The following is a 26,141-nucleotide window of genomic DNA, read 5'->3' as shown; positions in this document are numbered from 1 at the left end:
AGTCCAACAAAATTATTAGAGGTTAAAGAAAAAGAAATGAGAAATTGGAGTTGTAATTGGATTGGCAAGTGTCCTCCCTTACAGATCTCTTTTAGAGGAAATCATAGTCTTCTCCTGCAAATTATCTAGAAGACACGAAAGCTAACACCAACATAAATGAAACCTGCTCTAATGTCTAGACAGCTAAATTATGATCAACGGTTAACTGTTCATCAACACCAAATACCTCTAATGATCAAGAATCGCTATTCCATCCCTCTGGGATGGTACAAAAAGAAGATGCAAATCACCACATTTCTGTACATTTTGTAAAATGTCATCTTCATTAGGGTATCTCAGGCTGATAACACAAGGGCTAAGGAGTGATACATGATTGGAATCTAGAAAGACCTGAAGGCAATAGAACAGGGGCATAAATGCACAAGCTCTTTTAGCTTGAAAGAGATGCACTGAGAATGGACAAAATAAATTTTAACACCCAATACGTAGTAAACTGCAAGCTATCCAGTACCGTGACAGAATGCTGAATGCTGTTTTAAAAGCTTCAAGATATTGAATTCATAGGAGGCAAGTTAAATCCCACAGTTCTGAGGTAATTAACTAAAATAGCCCTATGTCCCCCAGAGCATGCATTTTTCTGGGTAAACTGTTACTCCTGCCTTCACGGAATTCATATACTGGTTGATGTATACACATCATTGGCAAGAAATATGTACAAAAGAGTCTACAAGTAAATACGAATGGTGATGATCTGTATTGCTATGATTTCTGGGCAGCCCAAAAGGAGGAGGTAAGAGGAAACCTAAGACAATGGAAAGCAACTTCTTGGGGAAGGTACATCAAATGAGCCATGACTAATGGCTTAATGGGCTGAAGAGAGTTGGCTATTATAGGTGAGAACAATAGTAAAGCTACCCATTGTTGATGACTATAGACCATCTCCTCTTCTTGCATCACCAATCTCTTAAAGGGTGTGCCAAAAAAGTAAATTATGCCTCTCCAATAACAGATTAACACAGCATAAAGACACTACAAAACATCGAGCCCATTACGCCACACCTTATGAACAAGCTTCAGTGATGACATTGCCCACATGGCAGCACGTTCTTTAATTTTGCTCTTTTCCATCAGAATTTCACACAATCAGCTAGCTCAAGTTCAAAGAGAGCCCAGAAAAGAATATAGTTTCACCGCTGTTGACATACTCAAAATGCCCATATTTGCCTCAACTGTCTTGAGACCTCTGCTGTTCATCATGAATACTGCTTTATTTTCTAATTATTTAGAGATTAAGGAAAACACAGGGCATTTTTGCTATGATGGTATGCTAATGGGGAAAGGGAAGTGGCAGTCATCCTAGGATAGCTTGAAACAATGAAAGGCAAAATTCAACATATGCAAGACAGATTAGTGTAGTCGGTATGCGTCCTGCATCTTTTGTTCGATGTAAGTCAAAGGCTGTAAGCGTCAGGCTCAAAGGGATGGAGATCAGAAGAGCACATTCATACATGGGACAGTGATCAGGTCACCCAAAGGGAAATGGGCGAACATCCCCCTGGAGAATTTGAAAAGCCCAATGGACAGCTGGAAGGGTCGTGTGATTAGAGACCCCTCCAAGTCAGGCAGATGAACGTCCTCTTCTACACAGCTGGCACTTGTGAACTGATGACCATTCTGCAGAAGGGGAGTGACACACAGAAGTAACATTTAAGAAGGATCTGTTGCACAAGGCTGGGCCCACAAAAGCCTGTAGGGGTTACATGAAATAAAGAGGGCCTGAATTAGTCGTGGCCATGAAAACGGAGGAGGAAGGCCTGAAGGAACAGGAAGAACCTTTAAAAGGAGATCAATTTCCCCAGCACTATGGGAGACAAAATGTTGACTCAGAGTTGGCATTGCACACCCTGAGTTCTTGAGAAAGTCTGTGAGAGCCCAAGGAGGAAGCCTGCACTTTGAATCCAGGCTGTCACCTTCCCGTTTCCCTGATGGGATAGTCCCACTCCACGGCTGTCACACACCTGACACTGGGTCTCTCCCTTCTCTCCAGCTCATGCCACCTGTGCCTTAGACTTCCGCTCTTCTACCATGACTCTCTCTTTGTAAGCATCAGAAGAGGAATTGACAGTCTTGAGACCGTCTTGAGACGGTCCCTACATCAATCCTAAACCATTTTGCTTCAGTATAAAGCAATGTTAAAGATCATTTTATCAACCAATTTATATAATAAAAAATTAATCCTAAAAATAAACAAATCCCAGAGTGAGTTAGAAAAAAGAAAACCTTGGGGCCCCTGGGGGGCTCAGTCGGTTAAGCATCTGCCTTTGGCTCAGGTCATGATCCCAGAGTCCTGGGATTGAGCCCCATGTTGGGCTCCCTGCCAGTGGGGAGTCTGCTGCTCCCTCTCCCTCTGCCCTTCTCCCCTACTCATGCACAGTATGTCTCAAATAAATAAAATCTTCAAAAAATTTTTGGTTTTGCATGATGCAAACACCAGAGGGCCAGCTGTTTAAATTGCTCTCAATCCTATTTAAAATAATCCCTAGGCATGGCAATATAGGCATTGTTTTCTATATTTAGCAGAAAGGTAAGAAAATGAATTGAGCTTATTCGTAGTTGCAGGTTTCCTAAATAAGGGAAAAACATGCTCAGGGACTAGGGTAGGGTAAAAATAGAAAGCTAAGCCAGTAACTAAATGTCATAAAAAAAACCAAAAAACAACATTGTTTTCCCCCCAGTACATGAATCATCTACTTGCTGGTTTGCAAGCAGGAAAAAAAGTACAGTAAATCCCCTATTGGCCTCCCACAGAATCTTAGAAATTAGAGTCCAATTACTTTTAACTGCATACCACTTTGCTGGCTACTTCAGTATTCCACCTTCTCATCACCCTTTATCTACTGGCTCACAAAATTTCCCCTTCCCCATCTTTTTTTGTTTGTTTCTATTAATGGCATGAGGTGATCTCTTCCTAAAAATTTCAGTAAATAAATAAATAAATAAAACATCCTGCAACCACCCGCACTCGCTCTTGGAATGCGGATGTTTCAGCCGTGTAGATGTCATACTGACAATCGGTGCAGGTGACAAAGGGGTTCTCATGTCAACATTTACGAGAAGCTTATTCTCAGACACTGCAACATCATGATAAATGAATAAAATGCATAAATCATTCATCAGGCCCCAGGGTGCAGAGAATAGTTATATGCCCTTCATGAAACATGGGCAAACCCTCATCTCTCTTAGACAGTCAGGTTCCCGCACCTCTGCAAGCCTCAGTTTCCTTGTCTGTTACCTTGCGATAACCGTGTTGACTGCCTAGGCCTCTGGTGAGGTTGAAATGAGGGAAGGCACTGTGTTTGGTGTACAAGGAATTCTCCCCCCTCTTTGGTAGCAACCCTCGTCCCTCTATCAGAGAGAGGGATACTCATTCCCACAGTGTCCACCCCTCCCGGCACTCTTGATTTCCACCAGCCTCTCTGCTTTTCCTGACAACAACAACCAGGGGGTCTCCCGCCCTAGAGCTGAGCCTTCTGAGTCCCATATCTAAGAAATAATTATGCTCCCAAGGTCACTGAGCAGAATCTGCAATCTTAATCCTGGATGTTGATTTCTGGAGAGTGAGTGACCTTTAAGGAAGGCGCCCTCTGAGAGCACCTGACTCGAGCCGTGAAATGCTGAATCATTAACAATTTAAAGCAGAAAAGAATTTAACCAAGTTAGACAACCTGTAATAGCTCTTGTGACTGGGGCCATTAGGACCATTTTGGTGTCGTTCAGGCCAAACTAATGGCTGTGAAGAGAAGGCACCTGAAAACAAGTAGACTGACTCAGCTTTTCTATTTCCATTTTCAAACCCATTTGGAATTTCTCTGGTGTGTCTTCCTAGGTTGACATTTTTTCCCACATCAATCCATTCTAATTAGTCAAATCGTTTTTAACCTCCAAAGTCTACTAAAAAAAAAAAAAAAAAAAAAAAACACCTTTGCACACCAACCGTCCCGAGTCTGCAGAGCAGAAAGCTAATGTTAGAAACAAAATCGAATCCTCCTCTCTCTCTCTCTCTTTTTAGGTGACTATCAAATGCCTATAAAGGCCAACAAGGCAAGCATCAAGGAGCGGCATGCAATGGCGTCATGTGACAGGGATTTGGTGTGGGCCTTGGCAGAATGCAGGGCTCATGTACCCCCTCTAAAGGCTTTTCCTGTCAAGGACAATTGTCAACACCCCGGAGGCCCAACAGCACACTCTGCTAGGCAGTTGGGCCAACCGCAGTCCACGACTCCTGATCTAAGTCAAACCTTTCCATTCACAAGCAGAAATGTAGTCCAGAGAACCCTAAGTGGATTTTCTTAGGCCACGTTAGGTGCAGAGCTGGCAGTGGGATCTCATGACTCCAGATCCAAACCCCAATTTCCTCTTCAACTTACTCCTATATCCTCAGGTGCTGCGGGGAAATACACCACCATAAACCCAGGTCTCTATAGAGTATCAACTATGTTCACCACTTGGTTCTAAGCCCTGCGGTGGACAAAGAAATCATCAATTTATAGCCCTTGTCCTGAAGACAGTAATAATCCTTAACCTCTTTAGTTAAATCTAAATCCACTCGCACACACAGGCCCCCACAAACACAGATCTTAGAGCTGCAAGGCATCTCAGGGAATCATCTGGTTTCTCCCCTTTCTTCAGGGAGATAGAGTATTAGCTGCCCCTTAAAAAATGAAGCTACAAGGCCCTGAAAACAATGAGAAATTTACTACAGAAAAGAAGCTAGTCTTCTTGCTTTGTAGTACAGAGGTTCTCCCTGGAAGAGACATTTCAAACCTTAAGATAAAAAGTAGTAAATATAAGTATGCACCAAAGCACACAGTACAGACTTTACACGCTGAGGACACCAAAGCAAAGCCCCAGCTTCTCACCAGTAAAAGCTGGAAGGGGTCTTAGGGCTTCTCGGGAAACTCCTCATTTAAGGGGGAAAGAAACGGTATTACAAGTGCCAAAGAACTGCAAACACTGGTTTTGCCATTCGGGTCAAGATTCCACAGCGTTTCTGAAGGTCAAACTTAGTTATAGAGAAGTCACGCTACTTATCACTGGCACAAGGCTCACGCTGTGTCAGCAAGCTGACACGGCACCCCAGAAACTATTCGGTTTCCAACAGCAGCCGTAGCAGAGGGGAAAGCACCAGACCCCGCTGCCAGAGTGGCTCCAGCCCAGGCACACCTGTCCCTGCTTGGTTGTAGGTAGGACCAATCAGCAGGGCTGGTGCGCAGTACGAGCCAGTGGGAACCTAGCATATTGTGCGAGGGAGTGGCGGGGGGACTGTCTACATGTCCCTGTCAAAGATCTAAGACGAAACGGTATCTTTTGCATGTTCACATAGGCCATGAAGCTACAGGATGGTTTCCCTGCTAGCATTAACAGATAATTAGAATGAGTCTTTTAAATTAATCTGAATACCCTTCATGCTTGCTTGACTGTCGATTTAGTGCTGTCTGCTGCTTTTGAGTTACAATTTCTTCCTCCCCGGAGCTCAGCTTTAGAAGAAATGCAATCTTAGGTTTTTTTGTTTCTTTCTTTTTTTTTTTTTTTTTTTAAGATTTTATTTATTTGACAGAGATCGAGAGAGAGAGAGAGAGAGAGAGCACAGGCAAGGGGAGCAGCAGAGGCAGAAGAAGGAAGCTCCCCGCTGGACAGGAAGTCAGATGCTGGGCTGGATCCCAGGACCCTGGGATCATGACCTGAGCTGAAGGCAGACGCTTAACCAACTGAGCCACCCAGGTGCCCTTTTTTCTTTTTAAGATTTTATCCACTTATTTTTTTGAGAGAGAGAGAGTACAAGTAGGCGGAGGAGAAGAGGGAGAGGCAGAGAGAGAATCCCATGCAGACTCCTCACTGAAGACAGAGCGTAACGCAGGGCTCAATCCCATGACCCTGAGATCATGATCTGAGCTGAAATCCAGTTGAACGCTCAACAACTGAGCCACACAGGTGCCCCAATGTCTTGTCTTTTTCTTTCTTTCTTTCTTTCTTTCTTTCTTTCTTTCTTTCTTTCTTTCTTTCTTTCTTTCTTCTTTCTTTCTTTCTCTTTCTTTTCTTTCAACATTCGTTTGGTTTTATTTACTATCAAAGTAAAAACAGAAATGGTAGTTTTTTTTATTGCTTGTATATAATACACACAATTTTGCACAAATTTACATCTTCATGGCCCTGTGCCTGTACCCCTAGAGTTTACCCCCTTTTTGGTCTTTTTGGATATAATCTGGCATCTTAGATATTGGATTTTAGATTATTTAAGATACTGCATCTCTTTTTATCCATTTATAATTGCATTTTATAATTTTCAGCAAGTGTTTAGAAATCTTTCATATGTAAGTGGTTCTAATGCTTACCCAGCAGCCATTTTATATCACAGCCCCTCTCATTGGGGTTAATTTGTCTAAGTTTTCACTTGGCTGGAGCAAATAGGGAAGGGAAGGTATGTCTTGTGAGGCTTAGAACACGTGAGAAAGCATTTTCATTTTCTCATCAGAGGGTAGACAACTTCTCTGACTGTAACATTCACGGGATTCATCTTTCCCAACCACTCCTTACTGCGGTACTCCAAAGGAGAATTCTTTGATCAGCGTAACTTCTGTTCTTTTACAAGATTTTTCTGTTTTTACATTGGAAACATATATTTTGCCTGGGTGTAGTTGAGTGTGGTTGTCTTTTCACTTATTTTATATGGGTCTCAATGAAATCTTTCAGTAAATCCAGCTCAGAAAAATGTTCTTTGATTGTGTCTTTGAAGTGTTAGTCTCCGTTCTACTCTCTTCCTCAGGAATCTCTATAAGAATTTGGAGAAATGTCTATAACTCAGTCTTTATCCACCATAGTAATCATCTTAATTTTCTTCTGCTTTATCACTTTGCTTCCTTACGCATTTCCAGGAAAGCACTCCCATTTTACTCTTCACGTAGCTGACTTACTTTTTCTCAGTACGAATTCTGTGGTGATTCCAAAGTGGGCTTTCATTCCGTTACTGCCTTCTCAGTCCCCTTACCATGTTTCCTATGTCATTTTCCTCAATTCTCTGACCTTTTTGTCTGCCTGATCTGTCTTTATGGATTTCCATTCTTCTGCCGAGGAGAAATCACAACAAGCCTTCCCCGTTCCACCACTTCCCGCCCCTCAGTTTTCTAAACTGTTCTTCTGATTTGTAAAGTAAATCATTTTCAGAAGTGTGTTTTTTCTCCACCTCTTCAAGATGATGCTTCTGTTTCTTATTCTGTAGTTTTTGCCACAGGCTCTGGGTTGCCTCTACTGACGCCAAGAGGAAAGCACGGTATAGACGTGGTGTAGACACGCACCATCCCCGTGGGCACTGCCTGAATGCCCTTCTCACATGGCTGCTCAGCTCTGCCTCTGGGGGTTGGGAAGGTGCTCATCTCGCACAATGCTGAACAGATGCAATTCATGAAGGACATTTTACAGTTCATAGGGCTACCCATGTCTCCCCGTACCTTTGCTTGCTTAAGGAGTTTTCCACCTGCAAACTGCGCCTCCCAAGACACCGATGTCTTGGCTCTATCCTATTTCTGACTGTTGTTATTTTGGGATTGTAGCTTCTCACTAGTTCGTGTACATATATGTACATATTTTTGTACGTGGATATATGTGTACGGGTATGCATATGTATTTGGGCATGTGTGTATATATGTTCCTATATTAAATAAGCATATCTATATATGTATCTATGTATGTATACATACACACACACACAGGTGGATGTTTATTCCCTGAGGGGGGAAGATAACTGAAAATTACACTGACTCCAAAACAGCACCCACAAGGAACAGAGAAGGACGTGATGGTCTTCTCATTTTCCACCCATACTGGCTTTTGCATCCAAGGCAAAGATATGGGTCCAAAGGTAAAACACCTCCTTTCTGGGGAGAGGAGGAATTCTGTCTTTCCAATGGCCTGACAGGCAAGTACCTTAACTGTGCCCTTTTATGTTGTTTCCTAAACCTCAAAGGTTCCCCACGAGGCCTCCAAGAGTTTGGTAGGAGACTGACTGCCATTCCTAGCTCCGATGATAGAGTAATTCCTCATTCTCTGTTTCATCTTCTACATTTTAGTAGATTGTTAAGAGAGACTAAGTAAGATGCCATTTTTAATTCAAAAGGCCCTGTTTTACATCTCCCCACTCCAGATGTTTACAACTTTAAAGATAAAAGCAATCTGAGATGTAACTTGGTTCTGTATGCCTTTGAAACTCTCCATTTTATCAACATGTACCATGATGCCCAGAGGGGACGAAGAGTGTGCCCAAGGTCCCAGAGCTTGTGACAAAGCCCAGACCATAACCCAAGTATCCTGACTTTAATAATGATGAGACTCTACATGGTTCTGGAGAGAAAATGATGATGATAGCTATTTAAAAAAAGCTACCATGTCTGTGTGTACCTTTGCTTTCCCAGTCCTTAGGGAAAGGAGGAGTGACCCTCATTATTCTTGAAGCACTGTCCTGTCACTAACAATAGCCAGTTCCCATTTCTTATTCTCTGAAATGAGCAAAAACCCCACAAAGGTAGGGAGGCTGACTTCATACACATAGGGGAAAACGACCTTCCTATAGTGTGTGTACAAGATTAAAAAGGTAGTGAGCCTCTGTAGATCCTCTGAAAGTCACGAACTGGATTTCTCGCTCTCTCTCTCTTTTCCCCCAACTGCTTACGGCTAACTGTAGCCTAGAGACAGACCAGAGGTTTTTCAATTCATGCAATTGCCAGACACTTTCCCTTCCCCCATAAGCCATGCACAGCCCCCAAAGCCAATTTTGCAAAGTGCCACATTCTTTCTAAATATTCCATGGATTTCATTATGCATTTAAAAAAATGTAGCCCTGAAGCTAATAATAAGATAGGCACTGAAAACATGTTCCTTTTGAATTGGTTCTATAATACTGGTTGTTAATGAACCTTAGAGAGATCTAGCAAGGAAGAGCACTTTTCACATTCAAAATACACACACACTGACCATCTTGAAGCAAAAGTCACTCTAAAGTCAAGAGGTTCCCCAGGCTGCTGCTGTTACAATTCCATTAAAATGCAGTATGGCTCTGTGAGATGCACCTGTGATTGCCTTCCCAATAATCTCCATCCCTTCACTTGGTATGACCCTAATTTTCTTTCTGCTCCCGTACCTCCCTGCACAGCCTATACGCCCTAGATACCAGTCCCTGGACTTGTGACTCTGGCCCAAGCCAATGATCATAATCACACTCCATGGCCACAGTTACTGGTCCAGAGATGAGCATGTACACCATTCAGGCCAGTAAGACAGATGGTGACTTTTGCCTGATGCTCCTGGAAAATAACCCCTCGGGTCTTCTGAAAGAGCTCCAAAAACAGCACCCACCCCTTCCCAAAAAAATGAACAAGGAAGAGAGAATAAAGAGAGAATTTCACCACACTCGATTCATATGCAAACCTTATTAGGGAAATGATAAAGGAACTAATAAGAAAGTTTAATTGCCAATCAAGTGAAAAGGCTTGTTTTCAGAGAATCATTCCTTAGGATTAAATATGGTTTTCTAAAGATTTCTGCAAGGGGAATAGCTTCTGCAGCAAGGGAATGTGGCTTATTGTATGGTGAAGTTATCATTCTTCTCAGGAAGACAAATCCTGGAAATATCAGGAGATTTTAAAAATAATAGCTATTCTTTTTGACAGTTAGCTGATCAATGTAATTTGAACTGTCATTCAAATAAGACTAAAAAAGCCTACGTAACTTTATGAGAGGTAGTGGGCTTCGGAGAACATATCAAAATCATATTTCTAATTTTTCTTTTTGGCTTTCATCAAAACAAAAGCAATACTATTCTAGCACACTTTTTTCATTGCATTTTCAAAACATGAAACACGGGTTGTAGAGGTAATCACTGACTTCCGTGATAAAAGTCATAAATCAAAGGAAAGAGTAATACTTTGAGAATTAGGCAAGTTGATTTAGTATTACCGGGGGGATGGGGTGGAAGTAGAAAGGTAGATAACCTGAAATCTGATGTTTAGAGGTCAGCTGAGAAAAGGTTACTGTTTGCATGGAAAAGCTACTTATGCAATTAATTGAAATTAATTATGCTTGTATAAATTTTATAAACACATAGCAGATCTGGATTTTTGGCTAATTAAGCTTTAATTTAGTTCAGAAAACTAAACCATATAAGCTTTTATGGGAAACCACTGCTCACCCATGGAAAGGAAAGAGGTAAAAATCATAGTTCTAGGAAACATCTGGAGAAATAAACAATTTAGAAAAGCTGTAAAAACAGAAATTATAGTCAATTATCCAAGATGCAAAGCCATATTTTGAGGTTACGCTGTCCTTCATTCTCTCAAGAGTACCCCTTAATTAAATGCAAATAATCAGAAATAGCAATTAATAGATTGCTATAATTCCCTGATTAGATAGTAGAGCCCATTTACACTACTTTAAGGTTGCTGCGGACTCTGAGAAAAACCAGACGGACTGTATATTCACATATCGTCCCCCAATGTGTCCATGACTGAACGATTTCCCACAGTGATGCCATCTCTAAGACCAGTTACAAGGTCAGCATCCATCACACTGTCACACAATTTCTAGGGCATTCGGACAATCGATCTTCATTGACAGACAGGGATATTGGCTTTGACTAGACCAGCAACAGGCACAGGGCTCCCGAGAGGGCGGGACTTTCCAGCCGCCTTATGTAAGCGTCACGTCGTACCAATCAGAAACGAGTCACTGAAGGTCAACTGGCCTCTCATGAATGACACTGTGCAGAGCAGGGACCTGAGTGCCAAGTGTATTGTTCCTTCTCTGTCTCCTACCTGGAGCTTGCCTTCCGACAGTGAGGACTGAACAACAACTCCTTCTTGCCATGTGGACACTGTCAAGGCCATGCCTTTCCCCATCAGCGCCTTCGCTCTTCCCTCTCCCTCTGCCTGAAATCTCCCTCGGCCTTATCCATGGCTGCCTCAATCTCATTCTTCAGGCTTCTACGAAAATCCACCTCTCCACAGAGACGTATGCTCACCTGTGTCTCCAGCACATTGTTGCATCTTTTTATTTCATTCGGGGACATCTCATGATACACAATTACTTTGTTTATTTAGTAGTTTGCTCCTTTATAGGCGGTCTCATCCATTAGGAAGGTTATAGTTTCCTGTGTTTCATGCAGTTCTGAGTTGAATCAGCAATAATGTGTACCTATAAAATGCTGCAGTAACTGTAACTCTTAGAGCAATGATGATTTTCAGCCACACCCAAGTTAAACATGCTTTTAAGATGCTATTACTCATTTCTTAAAAAGTGAGCTTATGACTCTACGCTAAATTGTAGCAACCAGATCATCTTCTCCTCTTTGCAAGGCAATTCTCCAAGTGCTCAAGTTGACATTAATAATGGCAAGCATTTACTGGTGTCTACCCAGCTCTACCTTCTGTTTAAATCTTCATCAGAACTCCGTAAAGCAAGTATTATGAGTCCCATTACTATAAATGAGTAAATCAAGGCTCAAAGAAGTTAAACTACTTTGCTAATATCACCTGGCTCATCAGTAGCAGAGCTGAGGTTTGAACCTGAGTTTGACTTCCCTAAACCCATTAAACCACACTGCCTCTAACGCTACATTTTTTCACATTATCAGGATCTTTCTAAAGCATTGGTTGGCACCATGGCTTCAGAACAACTCTGGACAATGAGAGTGTGATGGAAAATGAGCCAAGAAGCTGGGCAGTCTGGATTAGGGGATTCGCTCCAACGTAATTAAGTCTGCTGGTTGTGAGGCCTCTTAACCCCTCTAAGTTCAGTAAGTGATTTGTCCAATATGAGAGAAAAGAAACAATAAACTCCATTAGAAAACAGAAAGAACAGACAATTTCTCAATAAACTGTGTGGGAGGCATACCACCAGTTGAGAAGTAGTAGTACTCATCCTAATGTGCAGACATTTAGAAGGTTCTAGAAATCAGTTCACCTTTGGAAAATCAGCATTCTTCATGTACCCTGCTGTTGACTCTTTGTGACACTATTAGAATGGTCCAAGCATGGAGACTGGGGGTTCTGAGGAACAGAGACCGTGATCTCTCAGCCTACAACGGAACACGGGAGAATGTACGGCACAGTTATTAGGAGTTCTGGGTTCATATTAGCTTCGTGTTCCACGTCTGTCACTTACTGCAACCATGGGAAAGTGACTTGATCTCTCTTAGAAGCCTCAACTTCCTCATCTGGGAAGAGGGGATTATTAAGTGCTCGGTACCATGCCTGGCACAAATAAGAACAATAATCTCAATACATGCCATCCTACTCATGACAGTAACCCATTTGGCAATCTTGCAGTCAATGCACCTGTGAGTGGTCAGAAACTGTTTTGTGCCAATGAAGAAAGCAAAGCCCTATTGTAACAAGCTTTCTTTTTCTAATGTAGAATTTGTATTAAGTGTGGCGAATCACAGTCTGTATTCACCCTCACAGGTGAGGTCCCTAATTCAGCCATAATGAAGCTAAATGGTCCTTAAAGAAAGCAAGTATCATTTTACATCTTTCTTCCCTATTTATGATTTTTCTTCTCTTTTTCCTCTTAGCTCATTTATTTCTGTTCATTGAGCCCCTCAAATATTACATAAGCTTGCACTCCTTGTGAAATGTTCAATAAAATACCATGACAAGGGAAAGGCACCTTCCACCAGCCTTTCCCACCTACCTCACCACCTCACCCCCTACCACCATCCGGCACTTCCCCCAAAGGGAACTATGGTTCTCAGATTTCCTAGGGATCCACATACAACATTACTACATTGATTTCATCTTTTTTTCCTTTGTCTTCCTTTGTTCACTTTCACCTTTGGCATCTATGCAATCATCTCATCTTTGATTACACCAAATCACCCTTCCATACATTCTTACAGCATCCACTTATCCACAGTGGCACTTTTACATTTATTTGTTTGATCATGTGATTACTACTTGTCTCCCCTCCTGGACAGCAAGCTCCTTGAGGAAGGAACTGCATTTGCTTTTGCTCACTGTTGTACCTCCAGCACCTAATACAGTGCTTAGAGGACAGGAAGAGATCAATAAACATGTGTTGAGTACATGATTGTTATGCATTCATTAGGCTCTAACCAGATAGGAACTAGATTAACAACAGAGCTGAAGAGCTGAGAATTTCGAATAAGAGAGCCATTCACCTAATTGGGACCAGGAAACTATTTTTCAAAGAAAACCACAAAAGTCAGAAGCACAGGCTCTCCACCAGTGAATAAACAAAACACAAATTATCCCGGCTCTCATGAAATCCTCCTTGCCAGACTGCAGTGCATGTTTCAATTGAGATTATCTGAAATTCCTTATGTGAACTATAAAGCGTTCATTTCTAAGACAGCAACCAACTATGTGTGGCATGAAGCTGGTTAAATCCAGTGAGGGACCAAGTGACCCAAATGATCATTCTCTTCTACCTTTGGTTTTAGGGACACACCTCCCCTCTTACCTTGGAATTAAGAGATTTGCTAGAGAGAGAAAATATGCTTACTTAACATCACTGATTACAATCTTGTACATTAATGGCCCAAACTCCCTGATATTGACCAACCCAAATTTAATGGCCAGCTAAGGAATAAGAATGTGGTGAGTCTTTTCCCATATATCCCATAAACAATAGCCCCATGACTTGCCTCAATCTGGAAAAGGCCACTGTGGTTGAGTTCTATTGCTCATTGTTCATTCTTACGTATTCTCAAGTTGGGAGGTTGATTATAGCACTTACTAGACATGAGACCTTAAACAGATCTCTGAGCCTTGGCAGCCCCTTCAATCAAAAGGGTAAAATTAAATTATCCCTGCCATGTCTCTCCCATTTATAAAGAATCACATAACACGATAGATGTGAACAGGTTTTCTAAGGTGCAAAGAACTGTTACAAGAGTAAGGATGTTATGGGGGTATAATGGAGCTGTTTTCCTTTATTGTGTCCTTTGGAATATAGTTACTAGGCACCTAAAAATGCCTGTTGAAATAAAATGATGATTATGCCCACATGGTAAAGATAATGATTTCATGGATCTTTTCACTGTTAGTTCTTTGAGAAAGCAATCACACACCAGAGGCTCCATCATAGTGTCTGGTCATAGCAGGTACTTGGTAAGTGGTTATTAAATGACTCACATCCTACCATATTATTTTACACTAAAAAAGGCTTAAACTGCTCCCAGATTCCACTCACTAACTCATTCTTTAACAGTAAACACAGAGGGGTGCCTGAATGCTCAGTAGGTTAAGTGTTTGACTCTAGACTTTGGCTCAAGTCATGATCTCAAGGTCATGGGATTGAGCCCATGGTCCAGAGATCGAGCCCCACACTGGGCTCTCCCTCTGCCCCCCTACCTCTCGTGTATGCTTTCTCTAAAATAAATAAATAAAATAAAATAAATCTTTAAAATGTAAAATGTAAAAAAATGTAATATGGAATGCCTGGGTGTCTCAGTTAAGTGTCTGCCTTCAGCTCAGGTCATGATTCCGGGGTCCTGGGACTGAGCTCTGCATCAGGCTCCCTGCTCAGCGGAGAGCCTGCTTCTCCCTTTCCCTCTGCTGCTCCCCTGCTTGTGCTCTTGGTCTGTCTCTCTCTCAAATGAATAAATAAAAAATCTTAAAAAAATAAAATAAATTTTAAGAAGCAATAAACACAGAGCACCTACTATTAGAAAAGAAAATTTTAAGGGATGCTAGAAACTCCTCCATTTAATAAATTTGGCTGATAATTAAACTGTGGTCAAAATGCATACTTTTCTTTACATAAGCATTCCAGCTAGAAGGTTTCTCTGTGAGATAGAAGGGCCATGATCCTACCAAGGAATCTTTCTAGTCTTTCATTCCTAATTTATCAAAGCAACAAGTGGTTATTTACATGTGGTTTAGTGAAGGCAAAGTAACTAAAAAAGCAAACAAACCATGATTCTTAAAACACAAGAACCAGTTACATAGTTAGCATGACTCCTTAAAATACTCATGAAGATAGAATTGCTTGAGTAGTCAATGGCTGAACCAGTACTGAAGTAGTTTTTGTGTTTTGTTTTCGTTTTTGTTTTTGAGCGAGAGAGAGAGAGAAAGCAAGTGGGGGGGCAGGGGGGAGAGAGAATCTTAAGTAGACTCCACGCTCAGCATGGAGCCTGACATGGGGTTTAATCTCAGGACCCTGAGATCATGACCTGAGCCAAAATCAAGGGTCGGACACTTAACAGACTGAGCTACCCAGCCTCCCCTACTGCGGTAGTTTCAAAATGCCCATTCCTCATTACTCGTAGCTGCACACTATCACTGCCATTGGACATCGTACAATTACATATATTACTAGATAATGACACACACAATTTTTTTTTTTTGACAGCAAACACCTCTGAAGAAAGCTGAGAGCCAAAACTTTGAAGTTAGACACACCAGGATCTGTATACCACCCCTGCTACTTAGCAGCTGACCAGTCGGGCAGCTTAAGCAGGCAGTCTGTGCTTTCGTTTCCTCATGAAAGGGGAGATAACAGTACTTCCTCAAAGGGTCATGGTGAGAAAGGAAAGAGATAACACAGGCAGACACTCCACACCGTGCTCAACACAAGATGGAGTGTCTGCATGGCTGAGCCGGTGTTGATATTGCTGCGGCAGACTACTTTCCAAAGAGGGCCACAACGCCATCTCCGCACTGGTTTCCTGTGACTTTCATAGCAAATTACCATAAAACCGATGGCTTAAAAAAAAATTATTCTCTCACATTTCTGGAAGCTAGAAGTCTCAAAGCAAGGAGTCGGTAGGGCTGCCCTTCCTCTGGAGGCTCTAGAGGAGAATCCATTCTTTGACGTTTTCATCTTCCAGAAGCTACCTGACATCCCATGTGGAGGCATCATCCCTATCTCTGCCTCCGCGGTTTACCGCCTGCTCTCTTCTGTCACATCCTGCTCTGCCTGACTCTTACAAGGATAATGATCATTGGATTTAGGGCCCAACAAGGTAATCCAGGGTGATCTCCTCATATCAAGATCCTTAATATAGACAAGGGCAAATATGGTAACACTCACGGGTTCCAGGGATTGAGACAAGGACATATCTTTGTGGGAGCCATCATTCAATCCACTACACTCTCCCATCCTACATGCTCTCCTAGAACCTTCAACTCCCTCATATAGAGGTAGAATCCACGTGCCCTTTCTTTGAATCTAGAAGGGTTTTGTGCCCGCCTTCACCAGCAGACTGAATTAGAAGTGATGCTCCCCGACCTCTGAGTCTAGGTTATAACAGGAGTAGGCACTCCCACCTTGCGTAAGTGAAACACACGTTCTGGAACCCAGCTGCCACGTGGATAAGAAGCCCAAATTAGCCGACGTGGTGGCCCGTGTATAGATTGTCTGGCTCGCTGAGGTCCCATTTCACAGATGGGCCTATATATGTAAGTAAACATGCCTCTCAATGATTCATCTTAGCTGTTGAGCCAACCCCAGCCTGAGTCTTCCCAACTCAGGTGCCAGATATCAGGGAGCACAGAGAACGCATTCCCACTGAGTTCTACCCGAACTGATGATTCTTGAACAAAATTAATTACTGCTGTTACATCAAGTCATCAGGTTTTGGGGTAGTTTGTTGGGTAATAATAGATAATGAGACCAATTACTCATTAAATAATTGAACGGATTAAGATTTCAATGTTTTTAAATGGCACATGAGATGTATTTCCTGGCATATAGCATCTTGGATTTTTTATCTAAATATAGTGTAAGCAAACACACACACACACTTACTTCTAGAGGAAAAAATGATTCAATCTCTCATTCTGAGTTAAAGAGTATGGGAGGATCCAGCAATTAGGCATAGAAACTATTTAAGCTCTGGAGAGACGACCTTGTATTTCATCTGGTACAAACTGCATATTTTTACAGATTGAGAGAATAAGGCTCAGAAATGGTCCCTGACCCTCCCCCCTCAACAGAGCTGTGTGCCCAACAAAGGACCACCTTGCTCCTCACAGGCAAGATGAAAAATCTATCACCGTCTCACTACCTTCCCGGTGAGGAGTATTGAAAGGAAGCAAGGGGACAGAGAATGGGTGTGTGGCAAAGGAACAAGGCCATTATAACCAGTTATCTTGGGTCATCTGTTCATGAGATTATGAGAAACTTTCTTCTCTTCCTTCTGATAAATTGAGTTTTGTTTGCTTTTTGTTTTTCTACCTCAATCTCATGGCTCCAGGTACTAAAAATTGTCTACGACACAGAAAGAAAATGCAAGAATTGTTGTATGGAGAGAAATGAAAAACTTTTTTGTTCAAAGGTCTGAGCACACCCACCAAGGCCGATCTAAACAGGTTAGTAGGTTCTAGACCTGCTGTGTAACAGAGAACTCCCCACAGTGATGGAAATGTTTTCTATCTGGTCTGCTGACGAGAGGAGCTGTTGAATATTTGTGAGGTGGCTGGTGTGACTGAGGAACCGAATTTTTAATGTCAATTTTAAGTTCCTATTAGTGCAGTTCTAGATAAAGTATTTACAAAGCCACTCTGAGCTTAGAAACGCTAACTAATGACTCTCAGGCAACTCAAATGACCTGAAACCTCCTCATATTTACTCTGTGTGTGTGTGTGTGTGTGTGTGTGTGTGTGTGTGTGTGTTTCTACAGCCTGAATAACCCCTGTCTGCTAAGGGAGGACTGATTTGTAAGTTCTCTGTGGTAACATACCCCTTGGGACTGGGAACTTCTCTCCTACAATTGCTTCATGCCTCAGTGAGAGTGAACAGAGCTCCAAGATGGTCATAACTTCTGATTTTGAGAGTCATTCAGAGTTCTGAGTAACGGGACAGAATAACAGCCACATGACCCGTAAGATCTAAAGTTCCATGTGTGAGGAGCTATGTGTGATGTATGAAAAGAAAAATATTTCTAGGGAGCTTGCTGACTTTCTTTATTGTTCTCAATTCTACAATCATCTAAAAGGAATTTTGAGTATATGAAAACAATAAGAAGTGGCAAAAATCATGGATATTACCCAAATAACAGACTAACATTGCAGAGTCATTTGCTTTTAATTAGAGCTCAAGTTTCTCGGTCCGACCTCTCAAGAGTGTGTCAGTTTCCACTCTTCTCCTCCCCACCCCATCTTTTCTCTCCAGGGCCCTGAGCTCTCAATATTGGAACCCTAGTGTCTGAGGCTCCCCAACCAAGTTTAACACACTATATCCAGGCTACAGTCATGATGCTTTCTCTGCTTTCAACATGACTCAAAAGGCCTTACCCATCCTTTAAGACTCAGGAAGTCTTCTAGTGCCTTCTAGCTGTAGCTGATTTCTTCTTTGATACTCCCTTAAAATTTGTGTCACTTTGGGAATGGATTAATATCTTACTTACTTACTTATTTATTTATTTATTTTGCTTCCTAGTAAACTATGGTCTACTAAAATCCAGGATTTTCTTTATTATAATCTTCACTGTCCAAACAAAGCACGGTGTCCTGCACAAGTAATGTGCTTAAGAAATACTGACTGAATCGAAGCTAATATGGCCAATACATTGTACAAATTTGTAACAAGCTTGGTTCACAGTACTCCGTAGCAGTTACAATGAATAAAGTCATACTTGAAGATTTTCATTCTTATAAAGATATAAAACACAGTAGGCTTCAAAGCGAATAGGACATTGCAGAGCATATCCCAGGGCTGATCATGGAACAGAATGAACTTTTGTTTTTTGTTTTTCCTGCATTACAATTTTCATGTCGCCTTAAAAAAAAAAACAACCATTTTGGCAGTTTTTCAGGTTGATGAACTTGAGCTAATGGATAGAAAGTGACCACAAGAGTCAAAGCACTGAGGGTCAGAAGCATGTTTTTCTCAGTGTAGGAGCTAAAGTGAATGCTGCTCACATACACAATATATTCATTAACATCGTTAAATGAAAAGTCTAAAGCCAATAATATCACTTCCTTTCATCTGCTGAGCAAATCTGTATATTAACTAGGATGACATCTCCTGTTTCAATTCTGTTTCAAACTCCCTTATTACCCTTCTCTTCTCATGTAATTAAAATGTAGCAGGTAGTTGATACACAGGAGGGAGTGTCTGTATTAAAAATACCTTTTCATAATCAAATTCAAGTACTCATCTCATTTATGATCTGTCTACCTTAATAAATGAACTAATAGTTCATTTTAAAAGCTATATAAAGCTCTATTAACCTATCTTTACACATTTAATTTAAAGTGACGGCTATTCATGATTTTTCCCCCATTCATTTATTCAATAAACATTCTAAATACTATATGCTAAGCGAGGTGCTTAAACTTGTGGATTCAAATATGAATAGTTTAAGGTTCCTGTCTCTGGAGCTCCCAGCCTAGCAAGAGAGAGGGCCAGGGAAATAAGTAAATGCAGTACTGAATGCACTCCCCCAGCCGACTGCCCGACGGCAGGTACAGTGGAACACAGAAGAGGGAGTCATCAGCTTACTCTGGGAAGGTGTCACAGAACGAATGAGAAGAAACAGAAAAGCTTTAAAAAGGTAATGCTTATAGAAGAGCAAATATAGATAAGATTTTCAAGTATATTTCTGACCTCACGGGAGGGAAGACCTGGCCGGGCAGCCCAAAGAGCCAGACTCTGAGAACTGTGGCTTTGTCCTGCAAGCCCACAGCTGATGGGGCATCTTCCTCAGCCTCTAGGCATCCCAACAAGTTACTGTGTGATGTGCAACATCTGGGCCAATGCAGTTCCTTCTCTGGGATGTCACCTGGGTAACCAGAGATGGGGGCAAGTAGAGGTGGGAGCTGGAGAGGAAAGGTCATTATAAAGGGAAGGTCAAGGGCAGATAAATATGTGCTTAAATGGCAAAGAAGTGGAAAACCCGAATTAACATGGGGTGTTAGTTGAAGGAAAAACAAAAGCAGAAGGAACCTGCAAACAGAAGCAAACGTCCCAGCGTGTGATGCCACACGGTTGGGGACAGCCTGAGGGTAGGCATCCCCAGAGCAGCCTTGGTTCCTGCCAGCACTCTCAGTCCCTCTGCTGTGAGGTGCTCCTATGTACCCACGAGCTTCCTCGCCCCCTCCCAGGGCACGTGTATCCTCACTCCCCTCTACTTGAGTTAGTTTGACTGGGTCGCAGTTCCTTGAGCCTTCTCCAAACAGATGATATGTCAGTGTTCTGAGTTATGGAACACACTGTCCATTCTCTCTGGCTTTTACTGTTTTACAATGTGTCCAATTTACAAGTATTAGAATGCCTTCCTCTGACCCTCAGTGGATCTTTATCTTACTTTAGGGTAAATAAATCATGTTTTAGACATTGCACTGAACAAATTCAATTTGTCTTCATGAAAAATAGCACTCGGAAAATGGGCAGCATAGTGTACTAAGAGCATGGGCTTTAGAGCCAGACTCCCTGTGAACCAATCTCAGCTTCATCGTTCACTGATGGCATGACCTTGGGCAAGTTACCACACTTCTCCGAGCCTCTGCTTCCCTACCTGTAAAATATGGGCAATGGTGACCTAGTAGGGTTTTTATGAGGACTATATGGAAAATCATTAAGTTCTGAGTTTTTATTAAACAAATAGACATTCATTTCTTACGTAACCACAAATAAAATGGTTTGAATTTTATAATTTTAATTGAATGGAAAGAGAAACAGAAGTTAGGTCATCTATTAAACGAGGTAGAGAAACTATAATTTACAGAGGACTTCTCACGTGACCTGCACTGACCGGGTACTGTGCATCTAGTATCTCATGCATACGATCTACACAAAGGCAATTTATAATTGGCAAGCACATATTGGAAGCCTACTGTATACTGGCACTGGGTTAGAGCTACAAAGATAAATAGAACATAATCCCTGCTCCTGAGAAGTTCCTGTCATGGTTAGGGCAACGCGGCGGGGTCAGGCAACCTCACTATCCACTTTGATTCCATCATCTGCAAAATGAGGGTATCTGATGAGGTGACTCCTAAGCTTCTCTTTTGTCTAACAGTGAATGATTTCACACTCAACCGCGCTAAGAGATCGCGCCATCTATTGGTAATTCCCAAGCCTTCTAAATGTTATCACTTAATAACCACTTGTGCTAAATGCTATTGTAGATGATCAATAGAGAGTATCTGGAGAGGCCTTCGAGGCCACGTTATTCGGATTGGGTTGCTAGAATGTGGTGGCAGCAGCAGCCGTCTTCTATGGAGTGAGCTCACACGTGGTCAAGGCAAAGCCCAAAAGAAAACACCACAGTGTTCCAACAGGAAGATACCTTAGAGTTTTATAGTCTCAAAGACACCTAGTTCAATGCGTTCATTTCTATACTGAGTCTCAGAGAAAAAAGGTGATGTAGTTCACGGCCAGCTAGGCATCTAGTTCCCTGACATTCATGCTAGGACTTTTTTATTTTTATTTTTTAAGTAATTAATTTTTATTTATATATTTATTTTAGGTAAGCTCTTGCTGAACGTGGGGCTTGAACTCACAACCTTGAGATCAAGCATCGCATGCTCCAATGAGTAAGCTGGCCAACAACCCCTCTCTCCAATGCTAAGACTTTTTGTGCTGCCCCACAATATGTCACAATGGCAAACAGACTGGGTTCCAGAGCTAGACTGCTTGGATTCAAATCTTTACTCTGTCTCATTAGAGCTACGTGATCACAAATCAAGTTATTGAGCCTCTCCCTTCCCTTGTCAAGTTGGTACCATAATAGTACCTACTCGCATAAGGATTAAGTTAGATAGTACTTATAAATCGCAGCAGCATAGTGCCTGGCACAAAACAAGCCTTCAAAAGTTACAATGGCGATGATGATAGCCAACACTAACATAACTTACTATGTGCCGACCACCATTCTAGATAGTTCATACTCATGACCTCATGGACTCTTCACGACAATCCTATAAATAGGCAGGTATTGCTGTTACTCCCAGGAAACCAGAGCACAGAAGGGCTGAGGACCTTTACAAAGTAAGCAGCAAAGCCAGATCTGTATGTACAACACCCATCTGCAGAGTCCGAGCCCTTACCGGCGACACTACAGTGTAGGGTCTCTCGTGACTCTGTTGCCAATATCATGTCTTCTGCGGGTCAGAGGCTGCCATAAATGCTCAACACAAATGAACGCACTGAGTCTCCATGTCACCCCATGACAGAGAACTTATTCCTAAGTTTATATTAAATGTGTACATGAACACCACAAGGGGATAAAATAGAAGGCTGAGACCGTGGAGGGAGAGGGTCAACAGATAGAATGCAAAGAGAAATGACGCGAGGACTGAACATTCATAACTACCAGGGAACTACTCTACACAGAAAATGTCCATGGCTATTTCAGATGGAAGAAGTGACATTTGTGATCAGATGAGAGACGGTGGGCCTCAAAGACAGTGACCCTTGTGGCGGCTGTACGGTTTTGCTCAACAGCCGGATCATTATAGCAATTAGGGGGAGGAGTACAGTGTAGTGGAAAGGGTTGGGCTTTGAAGTCAAACACTAGCTCTTCTATTTATTAGCTGTGTGTCCTTCAGCAAGTCACTGAACTTCTCTGAGCATTTGTTTTTATTAAAATGGAGATAATACCTAATTTATAAAGTTGTCGTGAAAATTAAATGAGAGATATTTTGAGGGTCAAGCACAGTGACTAACAGAATAAACTAAGAGAAAAAACACTTAGCAAATAGTAGCCCCCATATTCAGCACAGTGTGTGCTGACCAGGATAGTGTGAATTACAGTGTGCACAGTATAGGGAAACCACACACTCCTCCACGGAGGGGAAAACTGAGAACCAAAGTGTCATCTTGCTCTCCTGCCTTATAAGGAACACCAGAATATCCTATGAAGAGCACAGGAGAGCAAAATCATTTGTCTTCTGATTTGCCTCTGGGACCAAGAAAACTTGGTTGGATGTTTGTCCAGATTGCTCTAATGGAAGGGCTCTTCCAGCATATATCCTTGGGGATGGCAGAGAATACAAGTCTGACCACAAAGTAAAATTCTGGATATCCGATCTTGGATAAGTTGCCAAGTCCTCCCAAATACTTTCATATGACATCATTCTCTTGGTTCATTATTACTCAGAGGGCTTGATTATACTGTGAATTTTCCCAAATTGCAAATTATTGAATACTCCAGATGTAAAAAAAAAAAAAATCACTCTTTTCTGTTGACAATATTTTAAAATCCCTGCATAAAATGCTTAACTGTTATCCCATTGATTTCCTTGCTCTTTCACCCAACATACTCCAATATAAAATTGGTTAATACCTTATTCTTTCTCAAGATCTTCACTGTCAGTAAATTACTATTTGTGGAATAGAATTATAATTCTAAAAGAATATGTTTTATACTGTGATTGATGGAAAAATATGCTTTTAACTTGCAGGGAAAGATCAATTTTCTGACACTTCAGCTCTATTTGCTCAAATGCATTATGATTATAAAGCACCAATTATGGCTAATAATGGCATTATTCTCACCTCAGTAAGTACTTGGTTTGGTAAAGCTTTAAGAACTCTCAACTTTGGCAATCAATTTAGTTAACTACAAGAAATAGCCTATTTCAAATAGATTATTACCTTACTGTCATATTGCTCCCCAAGCTCACATACAATCAAAGTGAATTGTCACTCAATATACATTTACATATACCTCTCACGATTAAGCTTGCCAGATAAAACACACTCAAGAAGCCATATCTGTAGGATATCACAGTTTTCAAGATGTGAGTTCATATTCTCTACCACGCTCACCCCCAAATATTTCAGATTCTATAAATTAACTTCACACCAGATTAGGTAAAAATCACAGAAATAGGTTCCGATGGGAAAGTAATGAATTCTATCTTGCTTTTTGGACCCCACCATTCAACTATCTCACCAGCCAGAACCTGGAAATGTTCCAGAATCTCTTCTAATCCTTCATCTCCTACATCCCAGTTGAGGTACGCCAACACCATCTTTTAAATGTCTTTTACATCTTTATTCTCCATTCTACTGCCCTAGCTTCAGTCTTCTCTTAATACTACAAAACAAAAGCTTTTCCACTTTATAAGTTCATGAAACAGAAAGTAAAAACATCACGGGGGGCGCCTGGGGGGCTCAACCGGTTAGGTGGCCAGCTCTTGATTTCGGTGCAGGTCATGATCTCGGGGTCCTGGGATCAAGCCCTGTGTAGGGCTCTACGCTCAGCGGGGAGTCTGCCTGAGGACTCTTTCTCCCTCTGCCCTCCCCCCACTCATGTGCGCACACATCGCTCTGTCTCTTACTCTCTCAAATACATAAATCTTTAAAAAACAATAAATAAAAAATAAAGACATCCCAGGACATGCACATCAACAGATGGCAACTGTGGTCTTGGATTTACCACCAGATGGACTTTGGACACCTCTTAGAGCCCTAAGCTCTAAAAAGATGCAGGTCTTACTCCTCTCGAAGTTAGTCTGTCTGTGAAACACAGGTAAAAATTATTATCCAAGGTGATGAGTATAATAAGAAATGGGTAAACGGGGCTATAGGAGGATCAAAGGTTTCACCAGGCAGCGATAGGAACATCAGGAAGACGGAGAAAAGCAGCCTAAGCAGAAGATACTGCCCCCGCAAAGGCAGGGAAGTGCAACCACGCAGACTGTGTTAAGGATAAAAATGAACTTTACAATCCAGAAAAGGCAAAAATCCACTATCCTATTGGGGATTTTCATATGAAAAACCTTCCTGTTAATTGTATCATGGTCACATTTCTTTATCAGACAGGATTTATTTGTATTGGCAATCTAATTATTTACTTTTGATGTCACAAGAAATGAGAGTAATCTCAGGGCAGCAGATTTCTACCCACTATGCGTTCACTAAAAGTGAAAGTACTTATACTGCCAGAATCTCTAGGAAAACGAGGGGTGGGGGAAACCTCAGGCTAACTCCAGAAATCATTATTTCCAGAATTTTCTTCTCATTTGAACTTTAACAAGTAAATGTTCAACGTACATAGTGCCCCTAACTACCAATTGCAAGAATTTCTTCAAAGAAGCATGAACACAAATTCTTAAAGAAAGTGAAGCATAGCTGCCCTCCCCTCATTTCCCTCCTGCTCAGGCAGGGGCAAAGAAAATTGGCCTCCTACAAATCCAGGAGGGTCTCAATTAACCACAGCAATGGGCTACCAGGTATACACAGACAGTTAAAACTCTTAGATAATGGACAAAGCCTTATTCTACTCAGCTATTGCTACCCTCTACCTCACAAACCCTTTCACAATCACTCCCAAAACTTGGGAAAACTTGGTACTTTGAATTTGGCCCATATTTCTCCCTGCATTATTTACTCAAAGGGCTTGGAAACTACAGGATACCGAAACACAGTTATCAAAATGGAGGGACAGCACACTAGAGACTGTAAAGGAGGGAAACGCCTCTAACCTGGATTCCCAGCTGCTGAGGCATAATCCCCACAGGTAATGTGAACAGAAATATTTTATAACCAAATGCCAGGCTGCAAGGTATTTTGAATCCTACTACCACCACTTCTCCACATTCCTTCTTTTTGCTCCATGCTTTCCCTTCCCCCAAGAAGGGCTAAAGAAACGTGTGTTTTTACTTACAATTGTGAAGTTCATGACTTTGAGAATCCAGATGGTCATGGCCAAGTTCACGAGTATTAAAATCATCAGGAGTAGGACAAAGAAATACAGGCATCTTTTCCGCCAGCCATAAATGCCCACCTTGTATACCTGTGGCCCCTCGGAGCTGGGCATGGTGGTCCGGTGGTGCATGTACTGTTCCTGAGGCATCTGAAATAAACAAGGCGAGAGAGAAGCACTCACATTAAACTGCTGAGAGGGGGGAAAAAAAGAAAAGAAAAGGAAAAAAAATCAACTGATGAAGAGATATGGCTGGCTGCTGCCTGTACGTTTCCACCCTCCTGACAACTCCAAAAATCTGTTTCCTCTGGACAAAAGTGGCTCCTGTGGACGCTGTGTGAGTCCTCTCATTTTATGCAGCCATCTCTCGTGATGTATACTGAGATATTCACGGGCACACATAACCATGGGACGAACAGGACCCCTAGGAAGCCATTTTCCAAATGACTCTTAGAATTCCAACATCTTTGTGAGG

At 41.7% G+C, this 26,141-nt stretch overlaps 1 protein-coding gene across 2 annotated transcripts in view; it reads right to left on the bottom strand.

Annotated features, from left to right (window-relative positions):
• The window catches only part of SGCD (sarcoglycan delta), a 910,180-nt gene that overhangs the window by 336,923 nt on the left and 547,116 nt on the right, over positions 1 to 26,141 (bottom strand). For both annotated transcript variants that reach the window (XM_057312282.1, XM_026510846.4), the window contains one exon: positions 25,628 to 25,816. In XM_057312282.1, the coding sequence (XP_057168265.1) occupies positions 25,628 to 25,816 (189 nt within the window). The remainder of the gene's footprint in view (positions 1 to 25,627; positions 25,817 to 26,141) is intronic.

The sequence above is a fragment of the Ursus arctos genome, unplaced genomic scaffold, assembly GCF_023065955.2.
Source record: "Ursus arctos isolate Adak ecotype North America unplaced genomic scaffold, UrsArc2.0 scaffold_15, whole genome shotgun sequence".
Classification (NCBI taxonomy): domain Eukaryota; kingdom Metazoa; phylum Chordata; class Mammalia; order Carnivora; family Ursidae; genus Ursus; species Ursus arctos.
This window is presented reverse-complemented; position numbering and strand designations above follow the sequence as displayed.